Below are 14,984 nucleotides of genomic sequence, written 5' to 3' on the forward strand. Positions count from 1 at the left end.
AATGTACAATGTAGTTACAATAACTGTGGTTTGTCCCTGTTTGTACTATTGTTTTTGTCTTTTGGTTTGTTTGTTTTGTTTGTTTATTTGTCTGTTTGTTTTTCTATATTGTTGAGAACATGTTTGTCTGTTGAATCTATTTTTGTCTATATGTTTGGACCCCCTCGAAAACGAGATGATACATCTCAAGGGGTTTTATTATCCAAATAAACAAATTTCAATCAATTATCATCACCTTTCTCCCCTATACAACTGCCCTGAGTGCAGTATCTGCCATAAAACGGTCAAAATTGGTCAGAAAGACATTTAAAAAATACATTTAATTCAGTCCACCATCTAGTAATCAATTATAGACTTGGTAGTTATTCATGATTTGATGCTTAAACCTGACAATGAAAAACATAGAAAGCTGTTTTTCTCAGTTTGGCTTTTATTTTATTTATGTATTTTTTTTTTTTTTTTTTTTTTTTTTTACAGATACTGCACTTTGTCTTTGTAGGGCAGATTTGAGATTTCATCTTCCACTTGCTCCAACCTTTTATTTGCAGGCCGCTGTAGTCCTCGGCGCTGCCCGGCAGGGGGCGGCGGCCTCCCACCGCCGCTGGGAAACAGAGGAGCGGGAGAGAGGGAGAGAGAAGAATCAGAAGAAGAAGAAGCAGCGGCGGCGGCGGTGGCGCAACAACAGTTTAGCAGCTAACTGAGACAGTTCATGACCTGACAGCTGCTCCTTCATCCACTAACTTAGCTTCATTCTCGCCTCCATCCTCGTTTGCTTATGACATCCGGCGGACATATCGCACTATGTTCGAGGTAACGTTGCTGTTATAATGATGATATACATCTATTTTTACGTACTACACACTGTGGCGGCGGCGGCAGTGGCTCTGGATACTGTAGCCTGGTAACTAACTATCGCAGCTAGGTTCACTTCACACACTTCATTTATCTACCTGCAGATAAATAAATAAGAAGTAGTGCCCCGGTAGGACATCGGTGCAGACATTAACTACCCCCCCAACTCCTCCTAAACGTCCTAAACCTCCTACATTTAGCAGCGGGGGTTAATTTATGAATGACAACGTATATTAGCTTGAAGCTAGCTAGTTAGCTGGTGGCGTTTGTTATGAACTAAAACTGGCGGTGTGTTGCGTTGAAGAGCAGCGATGATTTGGTTAATTATTTATTGAATCATCTTAAATATATAAACATATCAGACATAATAGTACTACTAGAGGATAATGCGAGGCGGCAGCGGCGGTGTGTGTGTGTGTGAAGTTTATTATTTAAAGCTGCGGTAACATTACAGCTGTCATGCATTTAAGATTACTGTCATCATGTCAACAAAGCAGTCACTGTGAGGGGGGCAATAAAATGCCAATCTTTAAATAACGACAAGAATGTGGCACAGTTTTTAATCAGGCTAAGCCTTAAATAATAAGTGGGGGGATTTTACTTTTACTTTTAGAGGACTGGAAACCGTATGTTCATTGATTTCTATTATAGACTCGGTAATACAGTTTATCTGCAGTATATCTTGCTTTATAAATGAATTAATAATGATCAATTTTCTTTGAAACTGTTTGAGAGAAGTTCAGACAACTGAGTGATCATCAGCGATTGAACTGTATAAATATTATTATAAATGAAATACATGGAACAAATACAAGTCCAGTTCCCTTCTATTCAATGTATTGCCCAGAGATATAAATTAAAGTCTAAATCTATTACTATTACTATTAAATTGATAAATTAAATTATTACCATTATCAATTAATCAACTGATTTTTTAAAAATCATTTATAAAATGGAAACATTTTATAGTCAAAGATGTGTCAAATAGAAAAGTCTGGTAATGTATCTTTGGGATGAAACTGATTCGTATTTTGTTTTGATTGGTGTATAGGAAGCATCACAGTTACAGTTACTGTATATCTGCGGTATATGTACGGTAATAGCGCTATAGGGTTGTGCTATTTTATAATGGCATATTTACCACTGTACTATAAAAGTAGATGTAATATTTATTGTGATTCCTCAAGGAATTTACAGCAAATTACTGTAAATTCGTTTTTCTGTCATACCGAAATCAATATGTGAAGAGAAGTAAATGAGCTAAATCACTATTTTGATCACACTGTTACCAGTATATCTCATCAGACAAACTGTAAACATGTGCAGCCAAATGGAGAAAACTGTTCACATTTGAGATCTAGTTGAAGTAGGCAGCAGAAGGTGACAATATCTCTCACTTTGTCAATAAACTGCAGATAAATATGAATAATTTTAGATATAAACAATGACTGAGGAGATACAGCTAGTTTATTACTAGTTAAGTATATCATTTCTCATTGAACCAGTACAGTGTGTTTGTATCTGTTCAAATTAGTATTTGTCACATACCAAAAAGATATCACAGGAAATAATGCAATGTTATTTGAATGCCTAATTATATATATATATATATATATATATATATATATATATATATATATATATATATATATATATATATATATATATATATATATATAAAAGAAATAGCTCATGTTGGAGTCCTATTTCTGTCTGTTGGATATTATACATTTTGATATGAGCTGTATGTCGTCTATCATTGCTTTTTTAATAAACACAGTGCTGACAGCCTGTAGTGTTGCCGACTTCTCCGACAGGCCTGTGTGCCAGGTGTGTGTGCATCAGAGTAGAGACGATATTAAATAAAGCATTTAATGTCCGACTGAAGGAAACCGGCCGTGTGGGTCACATTCTTGAATTAATATTTGAACGCACCACAACAAAAGTTTCATTCTGCTGTGGTGAATGTGGCTTTAATCACTGTGACCCTGATCTTAATTCAAGTTGAACATGCCATTCATCACATATACAGTACACACACTTCACAGAGCGGGTTTTCTGCTGTATCTCTACCAGACTAAACTTAAAAGCATTTCTCCATCTAATGCTTCTCCCCCTGACGCGGTGGCCACACATTTTGAGGATATCTGAGGTTTGTTAGTGCATGCCTCTTGAGTTGAGTCTCTGTTTCTTGTGTCTAAACAGGATCCTGAACTCCAAGAACCGCTGTCGTTGAGTTTAAATGAAAATTACGACGACCAGAATCTGACACAACATGATCAAAAAAAGTCTCCGGCGAGTCCCGACTATAACTGCGAGACACCAGACATCCGAGTGATCATCAAAGAGGAGGAGGACGGCTGGACTGTGAGTGAACACCGTGAGTGAAAACATCCTAAATATCAGCATCACCTTTAAAGGAATAGTTCACCAAAAAAGGAAATTCAGTCATTATTGACTCACCCTCATGCTGATGAATACTCCGGAGTAGTTTTTCATTCCTCAAAGTGCATCTGGAGACCCGGGAGGCCGGTTCGTAGTCCAACGAAAACTTTATATGAGAGTCAATAGGGCCCGACACAAAAACGTCCATAAAACTACACAAAAACCTTGTAATATTCCTCCACACTGCTCGTCCCCTGCAATCCAAGTGTCCTGAAGGGATATAGTCCAGAGTTTACGCGAAACAAGCAATTTAGGACATTTTTACAGCCTAAACAGTCCTGTATTGCGCTCTGATGTTACAGGAAAAATTAAATACAGGACTGTTTAGGTTGTAAAAATGTCCTAAATGACGTAGTTTCCAGTAAACTCTGGACTATATCCCTTCAGGACACTTGGATTGCAGCGGACGAGCAGTAAGGATGAAGATTACAAGGTTTTGTGTAGTTTAATGGACGTTTTTGACTCATATAAAGTTTTCGTTGGACTACAAACCGGCCTCCCGGGTCTCCAGATGCACTTTGAGGAATAAAAAACTACTCGGGAGTATTCATCAGCATGAGGGTGAGTCACTAATGACTGAATTTAATTTTTTTGGTGAACTATTCCTTTAACTAGACGTCATACAGGCATTTAATCTGTCGTGATTTGTCACGTTGTCGTGCTGCTTCGTGTCGTTGAATACAGATGAGAGCTTCGGTGCAGTGGCAGACAGACAGGATACTTTTGCACAGCCTTGTCCGCCCCTCGTCAGAGCGTACGGGCAAGTGAGCTCAGTTTCCCATGAAGTGAAGAGACGACAACAACAGGGAGTTAATTACGGGGAGAAGGAGTCGGGCGGCCCCGCTCTCTACGGCCAGAGCTCGTCGGCCGGGGATGGGCGGCAGAGACGCACGGATGAGAAACCGAAGATTTCCTGTGTTCGTGGGAAAGCACCGGGAAATGTTTCTGTGGATCAGCGCAATAACTCAGGAGAGAAATCCTTCTCCTGCCCAGTGCGTGAGACAACAACCCCCAGTCTTCAGAGAGGGAACGTGAACTCCCACCAGGCAACGCATGCTGAGGAGGAGGAGGAGGAGGAGGAGGTGGTGGAGGAGGAGGAGGAGGGGTGTTATGTTCCAGACCAGAGCCTTGATGTCAAACAAAGCACATCTTTGCCAACAGAGGGAGAGTCGCACGAGACCAAAAGACCAGCACCGTGCCAAACAGTATGTAGGAACACCAATCTGTAGGAATGCATGACATGATAATGTGCTGTTACTTGTTTTATGTGGTCGGCTGAAGCACTGAAGTTTAAAAACCCTTTGGATTTTATTTTTGCAAATGCTTGTTTGTCTCATTCAAGGACTATTCATATACGTAAATAACCTCCTTCTTAAAGGGATAGTTCAACATTTTGGCAAATTGGCCCATTGCCATAATCCCTATAGTCATAGCAGTAGGTTCGTTACCCTTAAAGCAGAAGTAAGCGGAATGTTTGTGTTAATATAAGTCTTAAATAGTTATATCTTTCGACAGCAATCACTTATATAGAGTGTTTGGTCTGAAACACGGGTCTGTCAGTCACTCTGCTCTGCTGTAAGCCGAGGAGAAAACTTTCCTTGTATCCTACAACCTTTATCCAATGAGGAGAGAGATCGGCATAAAGGGGCGGTCCTCTCTGTGTGTGCAGCCAAGGGATGCGCGTGAATGTGGTGACGTAGGGACGAGGGCGGGGACTGCTCACTCCATCGGCTGACAAGAAGTTAGCCAAAACCACCGGATCGCTTACTTCTGCTTTAACTGTCGGTGCAAGCTATTTTTAGAACGGCGGAGCAGAGCCGCGAGCTGCTCAGAGCTGCGCTACAGAGGCTAATGGGATTTCTTGGTTTCCCTCATCATACTCATCAAATACACAATCCAACAACTCCAAAACGCTCTGGTGGACAAGTTGTGACCTGCACATTCACCACGCTATGAGATAATAACACAACGTTACGAGATGGAGTTGTTTTCAAGGCAAATGCAGAGACTGCTTGTAACGTTCTGTTATTATCTCATAGCGTCGTGAATGTGCAGGTCACAACTTGTCCACCAGAGCGTTTTGGAGTTGTTGGATTGTGTATTTGATGAGGGAAACCAAGAAATCCCATGAGCCTCCGTAGCGTAGCTCTAAGCAGCTCACGACTCTGCTCCGCCGTTCTAAAAACAGCTTGCACCGACAATTAAAGGTAACAAACCTACTGCTAAGACTATAGGGATTATGGCAATGGGACAATTTGCCAAAATGTTGAACTATCCCTTTAAGTGGGATATATGTGATTTACTATAATGCAGCTTTTATCAGTTTTCTATCAGATATGATGAAGATTGAGACAACCCTTGTGTAAGAGTCTTTTATTATCCTCTGTCAGCTGCTGTATGTGCTTGTCTCTAATCTAATATCTCAGTGACTGTTATAGCTGCCTTGACTGACTGCCCATCACATTAGAGCTGAAGCACTTTGATTGCGGCCTCTTTTAGCATCAAGTGGGAGCATGTAGGTGGGCAGATAACTCTATGAAGTGTCACTGGGTGCTTATTTCTATTATTCTGTGAGAGAAATGTCAAATCCTCGTGTTGTCTCTTCTTCCCGTCAGGTTTAGTTCTCTCAATCTTCATCACTTTATTTTTCCACAGTGGTGCAATTGGCCGCTGTGCAGCAATGGGAAAAGAAAACAGACAGTGTAACACAATACTACGCAACAACCAGTAGCATAAATACATAATTAAGAGTACACAAACCGGTGGAAATGAAAACCTTCTCACTTCTCACTTTGTTGTCCTGTTTTTTTTTAGGATTCTCCTGAACGTAAGCGCCTGATGTTACACGGACTCAAGATGACGTCCGCAAACCTAGAGGACCAAACGCTCCATCTGACTGTTAGACTACAGGCGGGAGAGGGGGATGAGGACGAGGACGAGGATGAGGTGGTGCAGGAGGAGGAGGAGGAACAAGATGAAGAAATTGGAGGTTTAATCAACTCTGACGGAGAAGTGGTGGAGTGGGATGCCAGTAAGTGAAGTCGCAGCAGTAGATTTGACTGAATAGACCAGGCTTCTACAAGAACTACACATTTATTTATTTACCCAAGGGACGGATCGTGTTTCACTTTCCCACAGGAGGTTTGAAGTTTTATGTGGTGGAGAATATTTTAAGTAACAGTTGATATAAAGTTGCATTCTGGGAACTGGCAACCAAATGCATTAAAGTGTTTCCAAAGCACAATGTTTGCTTAAATTTATGAAAAGCTGCTTTGTATTTATTATTAGTTCTTGTTCTGGTTCTTGTTTTCTGTCATCATTATGTTCAGATGCACAGTTTAGTGGGTGGTTGTAACTCATAACATCAGTTAAATATGCATTTAGTTTGTCATTACATTGACTTTCTTCTTCATCTAGAGCTCAGCCTGTGTCAGGTGGAGGTGAAACTAAGATAAGTGTGTCGATGTTTACAGGAGACAGTCCCGACCGAGCCTCTGATTGCACAGGAAGTCCTCGGCAGAGTAAGGTAATGTGTCATTTATAATTTGTCAAGACATAATTAATCACTTTGGTGGACAGAGTCTCTGGAAACGGAGTCGAGTCAGTTTGCAAAACCTGAAAATTTTGGTTTTCCAATTTGACAGACAGGGAAAATGTGTTGGAAAACAAATGAGATCCTTTGGAGAAGATTCTTCAAAGGTCTCCTCCAGAATTTTACTTCTGGTCTGTGCAGCAGGTGTGCGCTAAAGTTTAAAAAAACATTTATTTTCTTTTTTTTTTGAAGTGGGGTTGTATGAGCTACAAATGTACGGTGACCAACAAGGGCTAACGCGCTGCAAACGGCCAAACGCTGCAAACAGCCAAACGCTGCAAACACAGGAATTATGCAAAACCAAAAACAAACATGCCATAGAAAAACGCTGCAACAACAAACAAACAAATTACGCTGCAAATAAAAAAGCCACAATGGAAGTGAATTACCGGGGACTATTATTGCAGACGCACTGGTGTTTTTTATGTGAGAAAAGAAGAAGAAGACCAAGAGAGAGAAATAAGAAGAAGTGACTACTTTTCATTGAAAAGTCATCTTCTTCTTATTTGGGTTTAGGTCAGATGACAGAACGTTTCTATGTTCACAACATAAACCCACATGTCTCTTCATAGATTTGATGTCTCCAGTATTAATCTACAATATAGAAAGTGATACAAATAAAGAGAAACCATTGAATGAGAAGGTGTGTCCAAACTTTTGACTGGTAGTTTACCTCATACAACCCCACTTCAAAAAACATTTTGGCCATAATCCCTACAGTCATAGCAGTAGGTTTGTTACCTTTAATTGTCGGTGCAAGCTATTTTTAGAACGGCGGAGCAGAGCTGCAAGCTGCGAGCTGCTCAGAGCTACGCTACGGAGGCTAATGGGATTTCTTGGTTTTCCTCATCAAACTCATCAAATACATAATCCAACAACTCCAAAACGCTCTGGTGGACAAGTTGTGACCTGCACATTCACCACGCTATGAGATAATAACAGAACATTACCAGACAGAGTTGTTTTAGAGGTAAATTCAGAGACTGCCCTCGACAGGAACGCGCATCAGAGGTTTTGCATGAATTTACCTCTAAAACAACTCTGTCTCCTAACATCCCGTTGTTGTTGTGTATTTGATGAGTTTGTTGAGGGAAACCTCTGTAGCGTAGCTCTGAGCAGCTCACGGCTCTGCTCCGCCGTTCTAAAAACATTTTGCACCGACAATTAAAGGTAACAAACCTACTGTACTGCTATGACTATAGGGATTATGGCAATGGGCCAATTTACCAAAATGTTGAACTTTCCCTTTAAAGCTTTGCTCAGGGATCTCACATGTGAGATCATCAATCTCATCTCGACTGACAAAAAATAACTGGAACAGCAGAACTTTTGTGTTTTATGGTCGAAATACATTTGTAAACTGAGATGTCGTCACCGGAGGAGAGCGTCTAATGAGGCGGCGTCACTAATGAAGCTGCGACTGGAGCATACAAAGCGCAGCAGAAAGAGAGAGAGCGCGCCTTTCTGTGACTGCCATTAAAAATGTCATCTTCATCTCTACTCTGGGGGAATATTTCTAATGGTTTCTAATTATTATTATTATTATGACCACAGGGTATCGGCCTGTCCGAGTCTCAGCTGCCAGCAGGCCAGAACCAGAGAGGCAGCAGTAGCCCCACGCTCATCATGGAGGTTGTGTCTGTGGGAGAGGATGAAGAAAGGGAGGAGGGGGAGGAGAAAGAGAGAGTAGTGAAGATGACAGCTGTCGCGCCCTCGTGCCGCGGTAAACGGAAAATCTATAAGAAAAATATTTTAAAAACTGTTCAGGTTGTTAATGATCTGTATGTCTCAGCTCTGATGTTGTCGTTACACATGATGTCGTACAGGAAGGAGACGCAGGCGGAGGAACGTGGCGGTGGCGGCGGCGGCGGCCGAAGTGACGGTGGTGACGCAGGACGTGTCGGATGCAGAGAAAGAAGTTCCTGCGAATCCCGGTGAGTGAGCTGATGATGATGATGATCGAGAAGAGGCGTGTTCATATTCAACATTACATTCAGATTTATTCATATGGATATTTTCTACCTTTCTTTTTCTTTTTAATGCGACAAAGTGAAGAGACGAGGCAGAAGGAAGATTTCAGAAACGCCACCGATGGTTGAAGCCGTAGAGCCGGAGCCTGGAAGTGAGTGTTCCCAGTCCCAAAGATGGTTTTAACCCTCCTGTTGTCCTCCTGGGTCAAGGAAGGAAGGAAGGAAGGACAAAGGGAAAGATGGGAGAAAAGAAGGAAGGGAAAAAGGAAGGAAAGATAGAAGGAGGGAGGGAACAGATCAGGTCAATTGAATCAAAAGAGGAAGGAAGAAGAAGTAAGGATGAAGGAAGGGAAAAAGGAAGGAAAGATAGAAGGAGGGAGGGAACAGATTGGGTCAATTGGTCAAAAAGGAAGGAAGGAAGGAAAGGAGGGAAAAAGGATTGTGGAAAAAGGAAGGAAAGAAAGATGGAGGGAAGGAAGGAACAGATTCGTTCAAGGAAGGAAGAAGGGAAAGAGGGGAGGAAAGAAGGAAGGGAAAAAGAAAAGAAAGAAAGATGGAGGGAAGGAAGGAACAGATGCATTCAAGGAAGGAAGAAGGGAAAGATGGGAGGAAAGATGGGAGGAAAGAAGGAAGGGAAAAAGGAAGGAAAGATAGAAGGAGGGAGGGAACAGATTGGGTCAATTGGTCAAAAGGGAAGGAAGGGAGGGAGGGAAAAAGGATTGTGGAAAAGGAAGGAAAGATGGAGAGAAGGAACAGATTTGTTCAAGGAAGGAAGGAGGGGAGGAAAGAAGGAAGGAAGGAAAGAAAGATGGAGGGAGGGAACAGATCAGGTCAATTGAATCAAAAGAGGAAGGAAGAAGTAAGGATGAAGGGAAGGAAGGAAGGAAGGGAAAAAGGGTTGTGGAAAGAAGGAAGGAAGGAGGAAGGGAACAGATTGGGTTAATTTGAGCCAGAAGGACGACAGGAGGGTTAAATTCAGATCAATACATCTAGTAAATCATTATATGTGATACGATTGTTTCTGTTTTCTCACAGTATCGCGGCGGACCAGAAGGAAGAGAAATCTCCCCATTATCGAGGAACCAGATGAAATCAAACCTGTCCGTCGCTTCGCTGGTGAGACGAGAAAAAACAACAACCGGTTCATCATGTGTAGAGTTTAGTTTTTTATTTGTTTGACTTTGTTTGAATCTCTGCTTGTCAACCGGTTCTTTAAACCCGACCCACATTCACGAGAGAGTTAAACATCAGTTTTACGTTTGAGACCAAAGCGGTAAAGTTTAATATTTTCCCTCTCACAGCAAAGCGACCTTACAGAAGAAGGAAAGATATCAAACCACGTGCTGAAGGAGAAGCAGGAAACACAGGTGCTGCATCTGGTAAGAGAAAGAAAAAACTGTAGAACCAGTAGGATGTCTTCATTTTATTTTTTTATTTTTTTGATTTGGTCCATACCATGTGACGTCACCATGAAGTCATGCTGATTTGTAACATCTGCTGTTTAAACTCACATATACAGTATGATGCTTAAGTATTTCCCATTATGGTTAGTTATATGACATTTTCTTTTTAATGTATGGTAATCTTCATTCATGTAAAACCTCAAATGCCACTCATACCTATAGGAAAGAGCATACATGGAAAATACTTGTTGCTATAGAGCAGACCAATCAGTGTCTTATAATTTGACACAGTGAGTTTGTGAGTTAAATGCCAATTTCAGTGTTTAAATTTATCTATATATATATATATATATATATATATATATATATATATATATATATATATATATATCTACATCATTTATATCTACAGTTGTGGCTAAAATGATCAGAACAGCTGACAGATCTGAAAACACCTGACCTTTTTTTTTTTGGCTCAAAAACATGTGACGTTCATGAAATATACAGATGTTTGCTCTGAACACAATCAGTCCTACTGTTTAACTTTAAAGGGGTACTTCACCCAAAATCTATAATTCACCAATTGTCTACTCACCGTCATGCCAAGGAAGGGTTTGGAGAACAGCTCTGTTGATGTTTGTGCGCATGCGCGAGATGTTCGTTCATCGTTGTAAACCATTGGATGTATGATGTAAACACGGAAGAACTCCAAAAGCGTTTTGATGACTCTGAAAGTTCTGTGAACCCTTCCTTGGCATGACGGTGAGTAGTAGATGATTGATGAATTATCGATTTTGGGTGAAGTATCCCTTTAACACAGATTCTGGTTAATATATGATTACACATTAACAATCCTAACCTGCAACCTTACCTTCCTAACTTTCACATATTATTTTCCCATCTCACAGGGAAGAAGCGTCCGGGCAGGAAGATGGTCCGTGTGCCGGTGGAAATCCCCCCCGAGCTGCTGAAGAAGCCCAGAGAGAAGATCGAGTATCACTGCGCAGTGTGTGGCAAAGAATTCCCTCACGCCTACAAACTGGAGCGACACGAGCTGATCCACACCGGAGAGAAACCTTACTGCTGCAACATCTGCGGCCGCGGTTTCAACCAGAAGGGAAACCTCAAAACACACTACAAAGTCCACTTAGGTGAGACTGAGCACAGCTTAGAGGAAAAAAATCTGGAAAATACTGAACCGACTGACTCCGACCTTTGTAAGTGTTTGAAGAGTTCATGGGAGTGGGTTAAACGGGCACATTCAATCTTTTCTAGAGACTCAATGTTAGTAGATGTGTTATATTGGACTAGTTCACTTTCAGGTAACACTGAAAACGTTTTTTTTTTTTTAGGGATCTACACAGAGAGGATATTGTTTACTGTCTGTTCGTCTCTCTAGTTAAAGGGATAGTTCACCCAAAATTGAAATGTCACTCATTATCTACTCACACTCATGTCGACTAAGGGCTGGGAGAAGTTTCAGAGTCCTCCGTGGCTTCTCTGAGTTACGGGGGGGTCCGCGCAGCAGTATTTGTCCATATAATGGTTGTGAATGGTGCTCACTTTTCTTTGTCCAAAAAGACACACCAAAAAACCTCCAAATACCTCCATACCACTCGTCTGTAATGTCCCTCTTGTATTGAAGCCCCAACATGAGAAATTGTTCCGGAAAAAATTAAATAAGTCTATATTTTAAGCTTGCTTTGAGACTGAGACACTGGGAGCTTCCGCTACAAACAAGCTTGAAATATAGACTTATTTAATTTTTTCTTGGAACAATTTCGCATTTTGGGGCTTCAATACAAGACGGACATTACATACGAGCAGCATGGAGGTATTTGGATGTTTTTTGATGTGTCTTTTTGGACGAAGAAAGTTGGTATCCATTCACAACCATTATATGGACAAATACTGCTGCGCGGACCCCCCCGTAACTCTGAGAAAGCACGGAGGACTCTGAAACTTCTCCCAGCCCTTAGTCCACATGAGGGTGAGTAGATAATGAGTGAAATTTCAATTTTGGGTGAACTATCCCTTTAATACAACTGAGGATTAGAGTGTTTATTGACCGGCTGATCATCACTCTTTGGTCTTTTTTTGGTCCAATATATGGACAGTATTGCTTGAAATCCTCTTCGCACCCCGATTGATTGCAACCAATCAAGTAAATGCTTTTTCACAACAATGAAAAAAGCTGTGGAACGGACAATCCTGTAAAAACACCATTTTGAACGCCACAAATTAATTCATTGGATCGTGATGCATCTGTCAAACTGTCATCTGCCCCTCCCCCCCCATTCTGCACACACAGACTCACACAGTGTCCCTGTGCTCTGGAGGTGTGGCTTTGCTGTGACCTTTAAAGGAATAGTTCACCAAAAAATGAAATTCAGCCATTATTGACTCACCCTCATGCTGATGAATACTCTGGAGTCGTTTTTTTATTCCTCAAAGTGCATCTGGAGACCCTGGAGGGGGGTTCATAGTCCAATGAAATGCCTATATGAGAGTCAATAGCGCTAGTTTTATGGACGTTTTTGTGTCGGGCGCTATTGACTCTCATATAAGGATTTCGTATTTATATTAATCTCATATAAAGTTTCCGTTGGACTACGAACCGGCCTCCCGGGTCTCCAGATGCACTTTGAGGAATAAAAAAAACTACTTTGGAGTATTCATCAGCATGAGGGTGAGTCACTAATGACTGAATTTCATTTTTTGGTGAACTATTCCTTTAACTTTGTAGTTTGGCTAACTTGCAAAAAAGATGTTTAATCGACCCTTAATTTTCTGGAGCACAGCTGGGTGCAAGATGAACGTCATAATTTGACATATCATATTTTAAAAGCTCGTCTGTTGCAGTGGCTCACTCACTGCTCTGTCCATGAATTCATAAATGAAAATGTAAAATATTGAAAATATTCAAGCATCATGTTTGAATATTTTCCCAAATGAGACAGATTTAACCTAAAACCCCCTAATCTAATTAAAAAAAATATAAATGTAGTGAAGTTGAAGTCCTGAACAATGCAATACAAAGAGGACAAAGACTTTAACATGTCTCTAACTTGTCTCTGTTTTCATCTCTGTGAAGGTCGTAAGGGCGTTGCAGACATCGAGGATGAGGTGAACCCCATAGCATCAGAACTGACTGAATACTTGAAGTCTCTGCCGGGCGAGTCCAGGATCAGATCGTCCCTCCGCTGCCTCGAGTGTGGAAAAGAATGCGAGAGTCAGTCCGCTCTGCAAGCTCATCACATCACCACGCACTCGCAGTCGGAGCCGCAGTCGGAGTCGCAGTCGGAGTCGCCTCCCGAGCCGGACGCGGCGGAGCAGAGCGCGACGCAGCTGCTCTTCTGCCGCCGCTGTGGCATTCAGTTCCCCGACAGGGAAAAGCTGGAAGAGCACATGAAGACCCACGTGAAGGAGAAGCCCTACTCGTGCCCCGACTGCGGCAAGAGGTTCATCAACGAGAGCTACATCCAGGTGCACCAGCGCATCCACACGGGGGAGCGGCCGTTCCTCTGCTCCCAGTGCGGCCGAGGCTTCCACACGGCCTCGTCCCTCAAGCTGCACGAGATGCAGCACTCGGAGGAGCGGCCGTTCGCCTGCTCCGTCTGCGGGAAGACGTTTCGGATTAACTCGTACCTGACGGCGCACTACCAGACCCACATCAAGGACAGGCCGTTCATCTGCAGCATCTGTGGGAAGGGCTACTCCCGAGCCGAGGAACTGAAGGTGCACCACAGGCTGCACACCGGGGAGAGACCGTACGAGTGCGGCGAATGCGGGAAGAGCTTCATCTACCGCCAGGGTCTGCGGCAGCATCAGCGCACGCACGCCGGGAAACGCATCGGGCCGACCAGGCAGCTCGGTCGACCGAAGCAGCAGGCCAGGCTGGACATTTAACAGCTGTTTCCTGCTCATGCATTTTGTTTTATTTTTTTTCCTTGTTCTTAAACGTGTTCGAAAATGTTGCGGTTAAAATGCGCTTCTTCTTCTTCTCCCCTTGCTCTTCTTCTTCTTCTTCCTGTTCCATTCCTCCCAGTTACAGCATAGACAAGTTACTGTGTCTGAAAATTTTTGCGCTACAGAGCCGGCGTGGATTGCCAAGAATAATCTGGAAGCTTACTGTGTTGTCTTTCCTGTATTCTTGTTTTGTAATCATATGTTCCTGTTTGCTCTAGTAGCCCATCTGTACAATTTGAGTGCCTTTGTATTCTGCATGCCAAATACTACTACTCAATGTTCGAAAATATGCACAATATCCTTGTTATTTTAAAAAAAAATCCATGAAAATATAGAAATTTTTCAGAAACATGTCTGGATTTTTCTTTTTGTTTTTTTCTTTTACAGAGATTTGAAATTATTTTAAACTAATGTGACTTGCGGGTCGAACTAGAACTAGAAGAAAATAGTATTGTTATTATTATTAACCTTTATTTAAACTTGGAAATATATTGAGGAGCAACTTCATTTACAATATAGCCAAGACAAAACACAAAACGTTTGAAACATACATAAGCATATCCGAAATACCAAAAAGTGAAAGTGACAAAGATCATTTGAAAACAGAGAAGTCTAGTTAAAAACAGGAGCAATTGGAGGTAAAATAAGATTATGGATTTAAATTGTCCTAATGATAAAAGTGTGGTACGTTTCAGGTGGTTTTGGAGAGAGTTCTAGGTTGCAGGTGCACAGGAAGAAAACCTGGACTTTCCA

General features: G+C 41.7%; 1 protein-coding gene across 2 annotated transcripts; it reads left to right on the top strand.

Annotated features, from left to right (window-relative positions):
- The first annotated feature begins 658 nt into the window (after window positions 1-658).
- On the top strand, window positions 659-14,540 carry LOC310988918 (uncharacterized protein). 2 transcript variants are annotated; one of them, XM_083975719.1, is made up of 12 exons: window positions 659-810; window positions 3,058-3,232; window positions 3,982-4,502; window positions 6,112-6,328; window positions 6,771-6,823; window positions 8,444-8,612; window positions 8,716-8,823; window positions 8,940-9,011; window positions 9,895-9,975; window positions 10,161-10,238; window positions 11,171-11,479; window positions 13,357-14,540. In XM_083975719.1, the coding sequence occupies exons 1-12, from the start codon at window positions 802-804 to the stop codon at window positions 14,169-14,171; spliced, it is 2,607 nt and encodes an 868-aa protein (XP_083831845.1). In that variant the 5' UTR covers window positions 659-801; the 3' UTR covers window positions 14,172-14,540. The 2 variants fall into 2 exon arrangements, with proteins under 2 accessions (XP_083831845.1, XP_083831846.1); XM_083975720.1 differs by having other exon boundaries at window positions 11,171-11,413.
- The last annotated feature ends 444 nt before the right edge of the window (window positions 14,541-14,984 follow it).

Source organism: Trachurus trachurus (genome assembly GCF_905171665.1).
Source record: "Trachurus trachurus genome assembly, chromosome: 1".
Taxonomy (NCBI): Eukaryota; Metazoa; Chordata; class Actinopteri; order Carangiformes; family Carangidae; genus Trachurus; species Trachurus trachurus.

Excerpts from the sequence above, each read along its gene's own strand:
- LOC310988918 (XM_083975719.1), top strand. Across the intron at positions 3,233-3,981 it reads CTGGACTGTGAGTGAACACC|ATGAGAGCTTCGGTGCAGTG; the intron begins GTGAGTGAAAAC and ends CGTTGAATACAG. Across the intron at positions 9,976-10,160 it reads ACCTGTCCGTCGCTTCGCTG|CAAAGCGACCTTACAGAAGA; the intron begins GTGAGACGAGAA and ends TCCCTCTCACAG.